The following is a 16,198-nucleotide window of genomic DNA, read 5'->3' on the forward strand; positions in this document are numbered from 1 at the left end:
CCCCCCCAATTAAAGCTGATTAAAGTTTTAATTGCGGCTTCGAGCTAATGACCAGTTGGGAAGCAGCACGAAGGGAAGATCCACAGGGAGCTCATTCCAGCACGAAGAAATGAGCGCTTTCAGTAACAGCTAAATTGGATACCGCGGGTTGCAAGCTGATAGAAACCACTTAGGAAGGCTGGAGCATCTCCTCCCCCTTGACATAGAGCAGGAATGGCAAACCCGGGCACAACCAAAGCGACTGCACCTTCCATCAGCCCATTAAAACCAGTTCTCTTGCTCATGGCACAGCCTCAGCAGGAGAAAACACCCTCCTTGCCCCGCTCTCCTAAGGGTACCATCCTTTGGATGCAGCGCTGGGATGTGGCCGGGATCAAGAGCTCCCAGCCTGCTCCTGCACGGAGTGGGCACGTGGGGAGGTGGTGGGGCCATCTTCAGCACTGCCGAAGCTTGAGCTGCTCCTCGCCCCCTTGTAGAGCCAAGGCAGACGGAGAAGGGCTCCCTGTGCAGGGACAGGGCAGGCCTGAAGCCCACACACTGCCCGTACAGTGAGTACACATGCCCATACACTGCCCATATATTGCCCATACACTGCCCATACAGTGCGTACACATGCCCATACACTGCTCATACACATGCCCATACACTGCCCATACAGTGTGTATATGTGCCCATACACTGCCCATACACATGCCCATACAGTGTGTATACGTGCCCATACACTGCCCATACAGTGTGTATACGTGCCCATACACTGCCCATACAGTGTATACATGCCCATACACTGCCCATACAGTGTATACGTGCCCATACACTGCCCATACAGTGTGTATACGTGCCCACACACTGCCCATACAGTGTGTATACGTGCCCACACACTGCCCATACAGTGTGTATACGTGCCCACACACTGCCCATACAGTGTGTATACGTGCCCATACACTGCCCATACAGTGTGTATATGTGCCCATACACTGCCCATACAGTGTGTACACGTGCCCATACACTGCCCATACAGTGTGTATATGTGCCCATACACTGCCCATACAGTGTGTACACATGCCCATACACTGCCCATACAGTGTGTATATGTGCCCATACACTGCCCATACAGTGCGTACACATGCCCATACACTGCCCATACACATGCCCATACACTGCCCATACAGTGTGTATATGTGCCCATACACTGCCCATACACATGCCCATACAGTGTGTACACAAGCCCATACACTGCCCATACAGTGTGTACACATGCCCATACACTGCCCATACAGTGTGTATACGTGCCCATACACTGCCCATACAGTGTGTATACATGCCCATACACTGTCCATACAGTGCGTACACATGCCCATACACTGCCCATACACTGCCCATACAGTGTGTATACGTGCCCATACACTGCCCATACAGTGTGTATACATGCCCATACACTGCCCATACAGTGTGTATACGTGCCCATACACTGCCCACACACTGCCCATACAGTGTGTATACATGCCCATACACTGCCCATACAGTGCGTACACATGCCCATACACTGCCCATACACATGCCCATACACTGCCCATACACATGCCCATACAGTGTGTACACATGCCCATACACTGCCCATACAGTGTGTATACATGCCCATACACTGCCCATACAGTGTGTATACATGCCCATACACTGCCCATACACATGCCCATACACTGCCCATACAGTGTGTATACGTGCCCATACACTGCCCATACAGTGTATACATGCCCATACACTGCCCATACAGTGTGTATATGTGCCCATACACTGCCCATACAGTGTGTACACATGTCCATACACTGCCCATACAGTGTGTATATGTGCCCATACACTGCCCATACAGTGTGTATACATAGAATCACAGAATAGTTCGGGTTGGAAAGGACCTCAAGATCAGCCAGTTCCAACCCCCTGCCATGGGCAGGGACACCTCACACTAAACCATCCCACCCAAGGCTTCGTCCAACCTGGCCTTGAAGGCCCATACACTGCCCATACAGTGTGTACACATGCCCATACATGTGCCCATACAGTGTGTGTATGTGCCCATACATAGCCCATACAGTGTGCATACGTGCCCATCCACTGCCCACACATGACTTGTAAGCAAGTCCAGGACCTCTCATCACGTTTGGATCGATCCATTCCAGAGCATCCTTGCTCTGCTTCTGCACACGCAGGAGGCCCTGGACATCACCTACCTGGCTCCGAAGATGTCCTTCTTGGCCAGGTCAATGCCGGACACCACCTTCACCCTGAGGATACGGGACTCCTCCTGTGAACGGGAAGGGAAAGGGGGTTAAGCTCCATTCTCTCATTCATTGCGGACGCCACAAGGATGAACGGCAGCCTTTGGACAGCAGGAGTCCTGCCTGAAGGAAAACCTCTTGGAAGGAGATGTGCACTTCGGCCGCGAAAGCACAGCCTGAACGCAACCGTGACGAGCATCCAGCTCCCCTCAGAGGGAACGAAACCGGGGTAAGGGTACTAACACCCCAGCAGCAAGAACGGGACGGCAGCACAAGGGACATCAGCCTGACCACAGCTTCTAGCACCATAAACGCTGCTTTCACCCCCTTTCCCCCCCCCCCAACCCTGTTTCTTTCTGCTCCACAGAGCAGCCCCGAAGCCCAGGAACAGGTTCTGCAGTCACCGGCGCCAGTTCCACCCCGATAAGGCCCTGCTCAAGTGCAAGAGGTGAGATGGAGTTACAGTAACCTGAGCCCGCTCCTCGGAGCCCTGTCAGGGAACAACTCCCTTTCCCCACAGCTTCCTGCTCCAGCCCCTTTGCTCCAGGCAGCAGGAATGGGACCCGGGTTCGGTGCCTGCATCGCAGGCGGTTGAGATGGGGAAGGTGAGAACCGACACGGAAATCCTCTCTGGAATAGCTGCTGCTCCTTCCAGCAGCACTTCATGTGGTCCAAAGGAGTTTCTAATGGAGAAAGGTGGGATTCCTTCTGCAGAGAGCCTAAAGGGGACCCGAGAGGTGGCAAAGAACGGGTACCATAGATCCAGGGAATGGTTCGGGATGAAGCTCACCCGGTTCCAACAGGGACACCTTCCACTAGAGCAGCCTGCTCCGAGCCGCCTGAACGCTGTCGGGGATGGGACATCTCCCACCTCTCTGAACAGCCCATTCCAGGAACAACTTCCCAATATCCCATCTCCACTCCGGAGATTAAAGCCATTCCCCCTTGCCCCATCCCTCCTCCCCGTCAGCCTCCCTTAAAGCCGGCAGCGGCAGCTTCCTCCACACCACCCAACCCACAAGAGACGGGCGACGATCCCCACGTGGCCCGGGCTCCGGAACTCACATCTCCGCATCCCGACTCCGCATCCCCACCGGGAACGCCGCGCCCCGGGCAGCTGCAGGCGCCAGGCCAGGAGCCCTCCGGCCGGGCGAGAGCGGCACAAAGGGGCGCAGCACCCACACGGCGGGGGCCACCCCCGGAGCACGGCGCCCGGCTGGCTCCTGGTGGGCTCCGCAGGAGGCCGGGTGCCGGGATGGAAGGGCAGCTCCAGGGTTACCCCACGCCCTGGGCGCTGCAGCTCTGATCTCAGCCCCAGATAGGCCCCGCAGGTAACTTTCCACTGCCTGCAAGGGGAGGAACCGGCGCGGCGGTGGGAATGGCGGTGCCGGCCCGGAACGCCTCCTCCTGCTTTATGGCACCTCCGCGGTTGCAAAAGCCAGCACGGGAGCAGGGAGGACGCGGCTGAGAGTCGATGCTTTGGGTGCAAACAGCCTGGAATGCAAGAGACAACAGAGCTTTGAGCCAGGTCCGAACGGGGAAGTTCCGGATAGCCACGGATTACAGCCACGGCGTGCTGGACGCCAGCTGGGCTGGAGCAGCAGCACTTGGGCTGCTGGGGGAGGAGAAGCTCAAGGGGGGACCTTGGAGCAGCTCCAGTGCCTAAAGGGGTGCAGGAAAGGCGGCCGAGGGCTGTAGGGCCAGGGGAAGGGGAACGGCTTTAACCTGCCCGAGGGCGGATGGGGTACAGGGAAGCAGCCCCCTGCGGCGCTGCCCGCATCGGCGGCTTGGCCAGCGGCCCCCAGTGCAGTCCCAGCTCCGCGCTGGGAGCAGGGCTCGGAGGGCCCAGCCCACGTCTCCCTCTGGGATGCTCCCCACGGGCAAGCAAAGCAGCAGGGAAGGTCACCGGCGCCCAGCCACCTCCACCCGGAGCCCTCACTGCGGCACCAGCACCATGGGGAGCCGGCTCAGCGCCTCCTCCGAGCCCAAGCAAGCCGGGATCCTATAGGAGATGCTCTTTCTGGAGGCAAACTCCACTGCGTCTCTCCAGGTCTCCCGGAGCCCCTTTGGGCACTGGAGCTGCTCTAAAGGGCTCCCTTTCCGGAGCTTCCTCTTCCCCAGGCTGCCACTTGCGCGTCAACTGATGCCAGGAGCATCTTTATGTAACCGCAATCTATTCCCTGTTAGAGCCGCAGGGATTCTGGACCACGAGCACTCGGTGCCTGCGCTGCTTCGTGAGCACGCACTCAACAACCCACCATGCACAGCACCCTGGGTCGCGAGCAGCGTTCCTAAGGTACCTTCAGTGCCCCAGCCCTGCTTTTCCATGGATCATGCCAGCCTGCTGGGTGTCTTCTGCTCCGAGCAGCTCCATCTTCTCTGCGTTCTGGTGCGTGAATCACCCCGCTACCCGGGCAGGAGAGAAGCGAGGCCTCCCAGCTCCCAGGGACAGTCAATAAGCCACGTTCCTGTCGCAATTCCAAGCCTTCCCGGCGAGGAAACGCTTCCCAACACATCCACGCTTGAGAGCGCTGCTTGGCCACTGCGGCGGCTCCCTCCCCTTGGCCTCTCGCCTTCATCAGGTGTGGTTCTGGATGAGGTCCTCAGCAGCACCTCCGGAAGCAACCCGGACCCTAAGCTCCAATCCCAAAGGATTCGAGCCTAGGGGATGAACCATTCCCATTACACAAAGGGAGGGAAAAGCCAAGGGATGGGGAGGGATCCCCTCCCAGCGTAGACCGCAGGGGGTTGTATCCCCATTGCGCTCTCGCCACGCTCACACTCCATGTTCCACCCTCCTCACTCCAATCCTTTGGCAAAGGAATCACGGAATGGCTTGGGATGAAGGGAGCTTAAAGCTCATCCCTTCCCTGCCATGGCAGGGCCACCTTCCCCTAGAGCAGGCTGCTCCAGGCCCCGTTAGTAACACATGAACATGACCGGTGCAGGACACTAAACCTGAGGCCACTCAGCTACAGGAGTTATCCCCTGTGCGTACACACAGCCAAGATGCTTTGCAGGGGGAAGAACAGTAGTTTCCATCCTTCTTCGAAGGAAAAGCCATGGAATCACTGCTCAAAACCGCCCATCTGAGCTACCGGACACGCTCCAGATAAGGAATTTGGGCCCATTCCTCACCAGAACATCAACAGGATTGGGCAAACCCCACGTTCCTCGTGGATTACCGCTCCCTGTCCAACACCCAGCCGATTGCTCACTGTGCTTCCAGCCACATCACCTTTGGCCTGGGGCAGCACCATCGGCTCCCCCCTTCCCAGAGCAGTGGGAATGGGCTGTATCCCGGAGCAGCTCAGTCCAACGGGGGGCCTTGACAGCGAGGAGAGCCCCCAAACGAAGTGTCCTGCCCTTACAACAGCCCCATTCAGAGCCCACGGGCTACAATCGGGTCACCCATTCACCCACACACGAGGGAGCAGAGGGCCCGGCGATGCCCGGTCCTCAGCCAAGGCGAAGGCAAGTGCCCCTCAGGTGTGGGGTGAGCGGGGGGATACAATGGGGTGACAGCCTGAAGCACAGGGCAGCATCGCCCCTGCAAGCCCAAGGCAATGGGGAGCACGAGGAAGCGTTGAGTATTCACTGGCCACAGGCTCTTTGGTGCCAGGGGACAGCTGGAAGCCAAGTACCAGCTCCGAGCAGCAGGGCCCATTCCATTCTCTATTCCCAAGCATTTTAGGGAAGGAGCAGGACTAGAATCCCCCACCGATCCTGCCGGGAATGCCACAACGAACAGGGTAAGGCCGAGTTCCCGCTATGTAATGCCAAGGGGTGGGAAGATGACTGGAGAGAAAGCCACAGTACAAGAGGTAGGCTCAAAGGTGGAGTAAAGAGCGAGGAGTGAACGTTAACCACTAAAGCTTCCCATCTTTGGGAATGCCTTTGCCTTGCTCCGCTTTGCTCATCCCCAAGGAAGCAGCTTGACCTCCCAGCAGCAGAAGCAGCACTAAAGGCTGAGCTGAAGCGCACAGAAACCTCCCCCAAGCAGTATTCCCAAGTCATTCCTTGAATGCCGAAAGGCAATTGTACCTAATGGTGTCTCCATCAGATTTCCTGCTGCGTTCCTACCCGCTCCCGATGGGAACGCTTCAATACCTCAGTGCTGATGGACGCAATCTCCTCCCAGCCTCAGGGTGCGATACGGCCATCCTGGTCTTCCCTCCTAAACCCCACCAGCGAGGGCAGAAAACTCTTCCCTGCTTCCCTTCGCTGAAGCCCCCGCCATTCCAGAGGGCTGGAAGAGTGCTCAGGAAGAGGAATCCCTTGAGGGTCGGTAACAAGCAGCAGCTCCATCCCTGCTCCAGGCTGAGCAAGCACAGGAGAACGCATCAGCCTCTGAGGGCTTGGAGCTGCTCACCGACGGGGGGGGAAGGACCTGGAGCTGCACCACCTTCCCCCAGGGACTCCTCCAATTCCAAAGGGAACTGGGTGTAAGCACAAGAACACCTGGAGACACAACCACCGGCTGGGATGCGGCTTGCAGCAACCTGGGCTAGTGGAAGGTGGTCCTATGGGATCTGGAGGAGGTCCCTTCAACCGAAAGGATTCCAGGATTTAGGAACTCTGCAGCCGCGAGCAGGAAAACGCCTCTGAAGGTGATGGATACTCCATCCCTCCTGCTATTCAAAGCCCAGAGGATTCCAGCTCCGTTTCTATGCCACCGGGTTTAATTAAACAAGCGATCCCAACCCCAGCTCATCCTCTGGGATCAGAGGCTGTGGATCCCAATCTCCACTCTAGCAGGTTAAAGCCATTGCCCTTGCCCTGGCCCTGCATCCCTTGGGCGCAGCCCTGCTCCAGCATTCCCAGGTGAGCTCATTTGGCATTCCCATCACGCCCGCTCCTGTTTGCCAAACAAAGCGCAAACAGCCCTAGCAGGGATCCGCTGCACGTAATTCCCAGGGGAAGCCGGGATGGAGGCGACTGCAGCAGCACGAGGCCTTTGCTCAGCAGATGTGGGGCTCATTCCCCGCTGCCTTCCCGGGAAAATGGTATCCCTGCAGAAACAGGATAACCTGGAGCTCACATTTACCATCACACAGTGCCCTCCAACGGCCAGCCCATAATATGGATCCCGGGAACGCTAAAAGCAGGATTCACCGAGTGCCAGGAACAGCGGCCAAAATGCTATAGGATCATGGAACTGGGTTGCAGGAACCTGAAAGCTCAACCAGTTCCAACAGCGTCACCTTTTGACCCTCATTCCCAGTTTCCTGTGCTATCCCTGGAAGCCGACGCACTTCAAATCCATAACTCCAATGTGGATAGTACTGGGTTTCCACCCCTCACTTACTCCATCCTCCACCGAAGCAGAAGTGCCTGCACCTGACCGTCCATGCGATGCCAAGCACGCAGGGCACAGCCACGGCCTGCGCCGATTCCCATCTTCCTGCTCCCCAGCTCCCGGCGCTGGGATGCAGACCCAGCGCTATCCCTGTGTCCCGCGGGGAGGAGGAGCTCCCGGCGCCCCAGGCCCAGTTAATCCGTAAGCAGAGGGATAACTCCGCTCGCGAAGGCCTGCACGCACCCGAACGCGCGCCGGAGAGCTCGGTAACGTGACAGCCAGGTCCCGAGGAGGAGACAACGGCCGGGGCGCTCATTCCAGAGCAAGGAATCCATGGGGAACACGGAACACAACGGGCAGCTGCCGCTAGAGCGGGTTGCTCCAAGCCCTTAACCAGTGCCAGGGATGGGAAGCCCCGGCTTCGACCCGTGCCGTGTCCCACCACCCTCATGGGGAAGAACGCGTTCCTTGTATCCCATGTGGCAGGTTAAAGCCGTTCCCCCTTGTCCTGCTGGTGCCCCAAAGGCGGACGCAGAGGGATGGAATCCTCCAGGATTCACTTCCCATCTCCAATGCACACAGGAGCGAGGCTGGGGAAGGAGGTTAAGCTGCAGGGAGGGACTGCAGAGCTCTCTCGGTGAAGGCATGTGCAATCCTCCCTCCTGCTCCTTCCTCTCACATCAGCTCCTTTGGGATAGCTCCTGCTGCACGACCGAATGGCACCTCAGGAGGAAGCTGGGGATTCCAGTGGGTCCAAGTGCAAGGCCTGGAAGGTGACCAGAGCTGGGGAAGAGAACTGGAACTGGAGAGAGCTCTTCCCCAGGCAGAGCTGTGCTCCAGCTTCCAGGCTGAAAAGCATCTTCCAAAGGCACAGGATTCATTGAAGCAAAGGAGAAGGAATCCCTGTTGGATGGGCCACAGTGATTCCCAAGGATCCCAAACCGATACCAATGAGGGGTGCATCCCAAGCTAAAAGTGATGGGCTCCTGCCACATCCCACATGCCCAACGCCATCCATCCTCCAGGACGGGGACCCCAGCACCCTGCAAAGGCTCTGGAGGAGCTGGCTTTGACTGGCAACCCCCTGGAACCGACAGCAGTGGGGAAGGCCCACAGCGCCCATCACCCAACACCGGGGCACACGGCCCCTCCGAAGGTGTCCCTTGGGAATACCGAGCTACTGCTGGGGGCCTTGGGGTGCAGCGGAGCTGCCTTTCTCTCCCTGTCCACCTTTAGCACCTTCCCGAGGGATTCTCCTCCTTGGCTGCACCTTTCCTACGGACTCAACGCCAGTTTCAGGGTGTCGCTGCATTGAAACAACAGCGCTGATGCCACCTCTGGGCTTCTCCACACCCTGCCCTCTTTTTCCCCTCCCTTCCACCCTCTTCCTGCTGTGCTTGTAGCTGGGCTCCGCTCTGCTCCAGGATGCATCCAGCACCACCGGGAGCAAGAGGGAGAACAAGGAATTCCCCCCCCCCCCACCATTGCTCCTCAGGGCGGGGGGCCCATGGCTGCATCCACGCCACGGGACCACGGGGGAGAGAGCAAGCCCGGCCGAGCTGCCTGCTCTCCAGCCCCGCGCTCCTTAACATTCCATGCGGGATGCCGAGGAGGAGGAGGCAGGGACACAAGGTACCCGGGAGCACAGTCAGCGCCAGCAGCCGCCCCCTCGGGACCCCCACAGCTCGCAGGGTGGGTGCCCGGCGCTGGCCGCCGCACGGGACCTGCTGCTCCTTCAGCCCTGGGCAGCATTCCAGGCTACCTGCAGCATTCCCGCACATGGCAGCTGGCCAGGGCGAGCCGCCAGGCAGGGAACAAGCAGGGAGGGAAGGCTTCAAGGATTCTCCTCTCCCCTCCCCTCCCTTAGAGCAGCCTGCTCTCACAAACCAACAGAAGCAGAACAAACCCCCCCCCCCCCCCCCTCAGGAAAACACCCACTCCAAGCACAGAGCCTCCTTCCCCGCAGCAATTCGATGGCACAGCCGCACCTGGTGCCGCTCGAACACAACAGGCAACCAGACCGCCTGGCAGCCTCCACCGTCCCTTCCCTCTGCCCTCCTGGGCTGGGACGGGCCTCCCCCGCTCCCGACGGCGCTACCCTGCAGCGAGCCCGCATCCTCCCCCCCGCGGGGCTTCGTTACCGCAACCTGCAGCCGGCAGCGCGCGCACGCACGGCACCGAACGGAACAAAGCTCGGCCCTGCCCCGGCGGACGCCAACGGCGCAGGCCCGCACCTGCGGGGCCCCCGGCTCCCCCCCCCGCCCGCGCCGGCGGCCGGCCGGGGCCGCGGAGCACCGGGGCCGGGCAGGGCCGGGCAGGGCCGGGCAGGGCCGACCCTCGACCTTCGGCCGCCCGGGGGAGCCGCGGACCCCAACCCCGCCATGGCGGCGGCGAGCGCGGGCGGGCCCGGCCCGGCTCCCGGGCGCGTCACGTGTGGGCACGAACACACGAACACACACGAACGCACACGAGAACACACGAACGGACACGAGCGCGCCCCCCCCCTCCGGCCCCGGCCCCGGCCCCGGCCCCGGTCCCGGCCCGGCCGAGCCCCCCGTCCCCGCCGCGCCTCACCTCGTCCTCCGAGAGCCCGTAGACCGGCTCCACCGCCGCGGTCGCCATGGAGCCGCTGCCCACCGGGCGCTCCGCGGGGCCGGCCCGGCCCAGGTGCGCCGCCCGCAGCCGCCGCCGCCTCCTCCTCCTCCTGCCGGTGCCGCCGGTGCCCGCTGGCCCGCGGGGGGAGGGCTGCGGCCGGGGGCGGTGCTGCCCCGGGGCCCGCCCGCGCTCCCGCCGCCCCCGGCTGAGGCTGAGGCGCGGCCCCTGCGCGCGCCGCCGCGCGGGAGGCCCGGGCAGCGGCACGAAGCGCGGCGGGCGGAGCCACCGCCGGGCCGGCGGGCGCTGTGGGGCGGGGGGCTCGGCTCGGCTCCGATCGGCTCCGATCGGCTCGGCTCCGATTGGCCCGGCTCCGATCGGCTCGGCTCCGATTGGCTCGGCTCGGTTCGGTTCGGCTCGGCTCTAATCGGCCCGGCTCGGTTCGGCTCTGATCGGCTCGGCTCGGCTCGACTCGGCCCGGCTCGGCAGCCGAGGAGCCGCCGCGGCCGAGGGGTCCCGGTGCCCGTGCCCCGGTGGCAGCGCGGAGGGGCCCGGGCCGCGGGACTCCCCGGGGCCGGGCTGTGCTCGTGTCCCTGCCGGCCCCGGCTGCCTGCGCTCGGGTAGCGCGGTGCCGGCGCGGGTGAGGAGCTGCGGCTGCTCTCAGCCCCGCTTACGCCTTTCCAGGGCCCCAGCTCATTCCTGCAGCGCTGCCATTGCCAGAGCCACGTGGAGGCAGGGACACGGGACTGAGCCGCTGCCACCCCAGCCCGAGAGGAAGCCCTTGGCACCTCCTGCACGCAGGGGGACCGGCGCTGGTGTGAGGGGCTGAGCTGGGGCACCCCCCGGGACCCACACCTCCGGCTCGGCAAGCACCGGAGTCACAGACAGAGCCGTGGGGTGCTTCGCGCTGGAGGGGACCCGAAAGCTCCTCCGGTTCCAGCTCCTGTGACCGATATTCCAGGCTCTGTACGGGCATCTTGGACCTGGCGGCTGCTCCGCAGGGCCAAAGGGAATGGGAGAGCCCTCTTGCTGGAGGGAAAGGAAGGCAAAGAAGGCAAGGCAGGAAGGAAGGGTGGGTTTGACCTCTGCCCAGCCATGAGCCAAAATGGCTAAAGTACAGCTCGGGAGGCCTTTGCACTCGCCGATGTCTCCCATGAGGAGCTCTGTCAGGTGCAGTTATGTTGTAAACCATGTAGGACGCTACAAGTGATGGAGTTGCTCACAGGGCCTTCCTCACCCCACTCTCTGCGGGCGTCCCAGAAAGGCCGAGAGGTTCCCCCTGGAATGCCCGCAGCAGAGGGCTGTATCCCGCCTGCTTCCCTCCTCCCTAAGAGCGGGGCTGCTCCCAGCATCTCCCTGCTTTACTGCTGCTCCTTTCCCAAGTGCCGTTTGCGTGGACACAAGGACGGGCTTCTCCTCACTGGCCTTAAATCCCCGGTGGGGAGCACTGGGAGCTTGGGAATGGCTTCAGCCTGAAGCTAAAACTGCTCCTAGTAGCGGCCTGACCACAAGGAGCACATTAGCCAAAGGAGCGAAGTTAATACACTAATACAAAACCTCCCTGGCTCAGATCCTTCGGGATTTCTTCCCCATTTTCCTAGGAATAGCATCCATTCGGATACAGAAACCTTCACCAGACATTGCTGTGTGCTGTCAGCCAGGCAACGGGCTGAAACTGTTTTCCCTACCTGTACCCATGCTACCCTTTGCTGATCCCATTGTTTGCTTTCCAGCTGGACTTAACTGTACTCAAACATTGGGAGAAGGTGCTCGGAAGGGCACAGTAACACTGGAGAGCATTCCCAGTGCTAATCCCTCCTCCTTTAATCCCCATAGAAACCAGCAGCTTCCCGCAGGCAGATGCTTTGGGCCGTCTGGAATTGGCTTGAGTGGATTAGCGGAACCTCAGCCTAAGCCCAAAATGCTCTTTAGGAAACGAGACGGGAGCTTCCCGCTTCCCAAAGAGCATCAGGATCACGAGCTGCATCCCAAATGGCATTTCCTGGAGCTGTGCATCCACAGCAGCAGCCTCTGAACACACAGAGTGAAATGGGAAGTCCTTGTGCACAGAGCCCACGTTCCCTGGCTCTGCACCTCGGAGCTGGTCTCCAATGGCTCTTCCCACAGGGAATTCCCTCATCTGGCTCTTGTGGAGCTGTGGAACCAGCACAGGAACCAGAGGCTTTCACCCAGCTGATGTGGCGATGGCCAAGGAGAGCAGCTCCGGGCACCAGCGTCCCTGCTCCTTGTAAACCCTTCTCCTGAAGGCCACATCCCTGTGTCCAAGCTCAAATCATTCCAGCCCCAAAGAGCACGCAGCAAACCCCCCCCATCCATTGGAATTCCAAGGCCGGCACGCATAGCGCTGTGGGAGGGTGGGAGCCCTGCCTCTGCTTGGGGTTTCAACACCCCTGTTTGTGGTGCAGCTGAGGAGCATCTCTCCTGCTCTGGCTCCGGGGCACTGAAGGCCTGCTCCCATTCCAGGTGCAAAGTGGCGGCATGGGAGCTATGGAAAAGCTGGGACTTGTCCTATTCCCAAGGGTTTGGAAGCAGAAGGACAGCTTTATCTCGAGGCTAACGCATTCCTTGGCTTCTAAGCTTGAAGCTGGGGCTGTGTTCAAGGCCAGGTCGGAGCAACGTGGGAGAGTGGGAGGTGGAACGAGATGGGTGCCTTCCATCCCAACCCGTTCTGTGTCTTCCCTCGGGGTTGTAAATCCACACCCAGCTGAGGGATGGAGAAGAGGGAATGAGCAAGGCAAAGAGGAACAGGAGCTGAAGGGATTCCTTAGAGGGGAACTGGGAGGAGCTGAAGCACAGGGTGAGTAGGAGGCGGGCGAGAGGCGCACAAAGCCAGGAGCATGGAACACGCTCCAGAGGCTGTCCCACATTCCCGGCCTCCTGCAAACAGCTCCCTCTGCCACAGGGAGACAGAGCCGCTGGTCACGGGGGGGGGACAGGGTGCTTGGAGAGGGACTCGCACGTCGAGCGCTTCCATGGGGTCACACTGCAGACAGACAGGGAGGGGGAACCCATGGAGAAGCAGGAATGAGCATGGATCATCCCGCTGTCCCTTGTTTCAGGGTCCTGCCACCATCCCACAGGTCTACACACTGAAATCAGCTCTTCAGGAGATAGAATTACCCTCTGTTTGCGCCTCCTCCGTGCTGTTTGTACCCCTGGGAGCAGGGATCTGCACACACCTGAGGACAGGGAACCTGATCTCCTGCTGGAGCAGTTCCAGAGGCCACGGAGCTGCTGCGCGGCCGAGAGCAGCTCCAGTGCCTAAAGGGGCTCCAAGAGGCCTGGAGAGGGGCTTTGGGCAAGGGATGTAGGGACAGGACACTGGGAATGGCTTTAACCTGCCCGAGGGGAGATGGAGATGGGATAAAAGGCAGAAGATCCGTGCCTGCAAAGCCAACCCCCTTTCGAGGGGGCTGCAGGAAGCAGAAGAGGCCATGTCAAACAGCTCCATCACACCTCACTGGGGAGCTGCTGCACGCGCTGATCCCTCTCCTTGCAGCCATTTGGGAATGCTTTGGGATAAGTGAGCTCTTTCTGCCCCATCAGGTCTTGTTTCATTCCAGGACTGTGCCCATCTGCTTCCAGACCCGGAATGGGAACTGAGGATCCCTATGTGAGAGCCTTCTGCTGGCTCAGGAACCAAAGTGATGGATAAACCATCTCCAGCCCTTCCTACCTATCCTGCTGCTGCAATATTCCTGCAGGAATTCTTGTTACGGAGGGATAGGAATAAAGCTGAGTCCTTTCCCAGGCTCATGAATGGTTTGGGTGGAAGGGACCTTAAAGCTTATCCAGTTCCAACAGGGACACCTTCCACTAGAGCAGCTTGCTCCAAGTCTCATCCAGCCTGGCCTTGGACTCTGCCAGGGATGCAGATGCAGCTTTGATACCTTCCCTTCTCCTGTGGGATCCATTATGGGATGGAATTCCTGCTACAGCTGCCTGGCAGAGTAGTTTCTCCCCCCTTTAGCAGGGTAGCAAGCCAGGAGTAGGCTAATACCACCGTACACAAGCTGGGCTCATAGTCCTAAGGAACGCAAAGTGAGTTCTGATCACACAGGTGCCTCCCAGAGTAACTGCAGGGAAGCCCAGGATGGATCCCTTTGGATATAGGAGGGTTTGCTGCTGCTCCAGTCAAGCCAAGCCAAATTCCCTTCTCCCAGGGCAGCAGCTCAGCCCAAATGCGCCCTTCAGTGCATGCACCCATGCGAGACGGAATCAGTCAGAGGCAAGCCCTCGGAGATGCACAATGAAGCACATGAGGCATGAGCTGAATCAGAAGGATGCTCCCTTCAGGCAAGAAGCATCCAGTCACTAAGGCAGGAACAGGCAGAAAACGTGGAATCCCAGAGCGGGTGGGATGGAAGGGACCTTGCAGCTCACCCAGGGACGCCTTCCCCTAGAGCAGGTTGCTCCAAGCCCCGTCCACGCTGGCCTTGAACAGGGATGAGAAGAGGCAGGCTTACAACCCGTTGGAAGGACGGAGTAACCTTGCCTTTAGAGCAGAACGGGCTTGGGAATGAACCCCAGCGACCTCAGAGCCAGCAAGTGAGCCAATTGCTGCTGCGCGGAGCTGCTGGAGGCGATGCAGTGGTGTGGTTCTCCATCTGTTGGCCAGAGGAAGGAGTAACAGCGGTCCCGAAAGCGGGAGAGCATAGAGCCATGGAATTCCACACGGCCTGGGGGCTGGAAGGGACCTTAAACTCCTCTAGTTCCAATAGGGACACCTTCCACTAGAGTGGGTTGCTCCAACCTGGCCTTGAGCACTGGCAGAGATGGGGCAGCTCCAGCTTCTCCTTTCAACCCATCCCAGTGTCCCACCACTCTCCCAGGGAAAAACTTCCCAATATCCCATCTCTGAGTCCCCTCTGGCAGGTTAAAGCCATTCCCATCGATGGGCACTTGATTTGGACCTAACCCTCATAGTCGCTGCTGTGTAGCAAGAGTTCTACATAGCACTTAAGCAGTTCTTTAACACGTATTTGTTCCCATTCTGACTTGAATCATTCAGCAGGAAGCAGGGAATGATGTGGCTCCTCTTCCTATCCATGTTTTATGTATAACTCTGGGTTTGAATCCCCCTTTCAAGTAGAAGAGCTCTTCTGGGGGGCTGAGATACCCATCAGGGTATTAAATCCCATCAGGGTATTAAGCCTGCAGTGAAGTTACGCCATCCCAGCGTGCTCTCAGCTTACTTTGGGCTGATCAAACAAAGCCCAACTGTCAGCTTGTGGAATAACAACTATTCCTGTGCCAGACTTCGGAGACAGATTCGGTGGCAAGAAATCCACGGAGAAAGAGCCAGGAAGGGAACTGGAGGTACCTGAGCACGGTGTGTGAGCAGCAGCAGCTCCTCCATCACACCATGTACAGAAGAGCTGCAGCATGGACCAGCACTTTGTGTGTCCAAAGGAATATTTAGGGCATTTATCATAGCAAATCATCACTGTTAAAGGCTTTTTTCCCCCTATTAATCCTCACCCTGAAAGGGCAAACCTGATGACAAGTGATGAAGCAAAGCCCTGGCCAGAACTGGACCTGAAGTGAATGAAGTTGCTGCTTTGTAAGCCCAAGCGTTTCATTATCCCGTGTGAGGAATCGGAGGCAGGCAGGGAAAGAGGCAGGTGCTGGAAGACACCAAATCCAGCGCCACATTTAGGTGTAGGAATAGAGAAGGCTGTCGCAGCAGAGCTCAAGGAGTACTGCTGCTACTGCAGGATGCACCAAGGCATCGCTTCCCTACCTGCGAGGCCCACGCAAAGAGCACTCGGATGTGGAGCAGCAGCCACCAGCGAGCAGGTTCTATCGCTCCTCTCAGCTGAACGGCTCCCCAGTGCTCTCAGCCAGATCAAACACACTTTGATCAGCTCAGCCTGCAGCAAGGGAGCAGAGATCTGATGCGGATTGATTCAAACCCGCACGATGCCAAGCGCCTGAGCTGATGTTTATCCCCTGCTTCTAGACCTGCTCAATAATAACACTTGATTTAGGCCAAACTGAGAGCATCTGGGAA

General features: G+C 59.4%; 1 protein-coding gene across 4 annotated transcripts in view; it reads right to left on the bottom strand.

The window, feature by feature from the left end:
- Positions 1-16,198, bottom strand: part of LOC136004313 (E3 ubiquitin-protein ligase NEDD4-like) — a 52,127-nt gene that overhangs the window by 35,477 nt on the left and 452 nt on the right. For 3 of the 4 annotated variants that reach the window (XM_065660706.1, XM_065660705.1, XM_065660704.1), the window contains exons 1-2: positions 10,147-10,268; positions 2,226-2,299 (exon numbers count right to left, since the gene is read on the bottom strand). In XM_065660706.1, the coding sequence (XP_065516778.1) occupies positions 2,226-2,299; positions 10,147-10,194 (122 nt within the window). In that variant the 5' untranslated portion in view covers positions 10,195-10,268. Of the gene's footprint in view, positions 1-2,225; positions 2,300-10,146; positions 10,269-16,198 lie in introns of those variants that run through there. The other variant, XM_065660708.1, reaches the window with a different exon arrangement.

This window comes from Lathamus discolor, chromosome W (genome assembly GCF_037157495.1).
Source record: "Lathamus discolor isolate bLatDis1 chromosome W, bLatDis1.hap1, whole genome shotgun sequence".
NCBI lineage: Eukaryota > Metazoa > Chordata > Aves > Psittaciformes > Psittacidae > Lathamus > Lathamus discolor.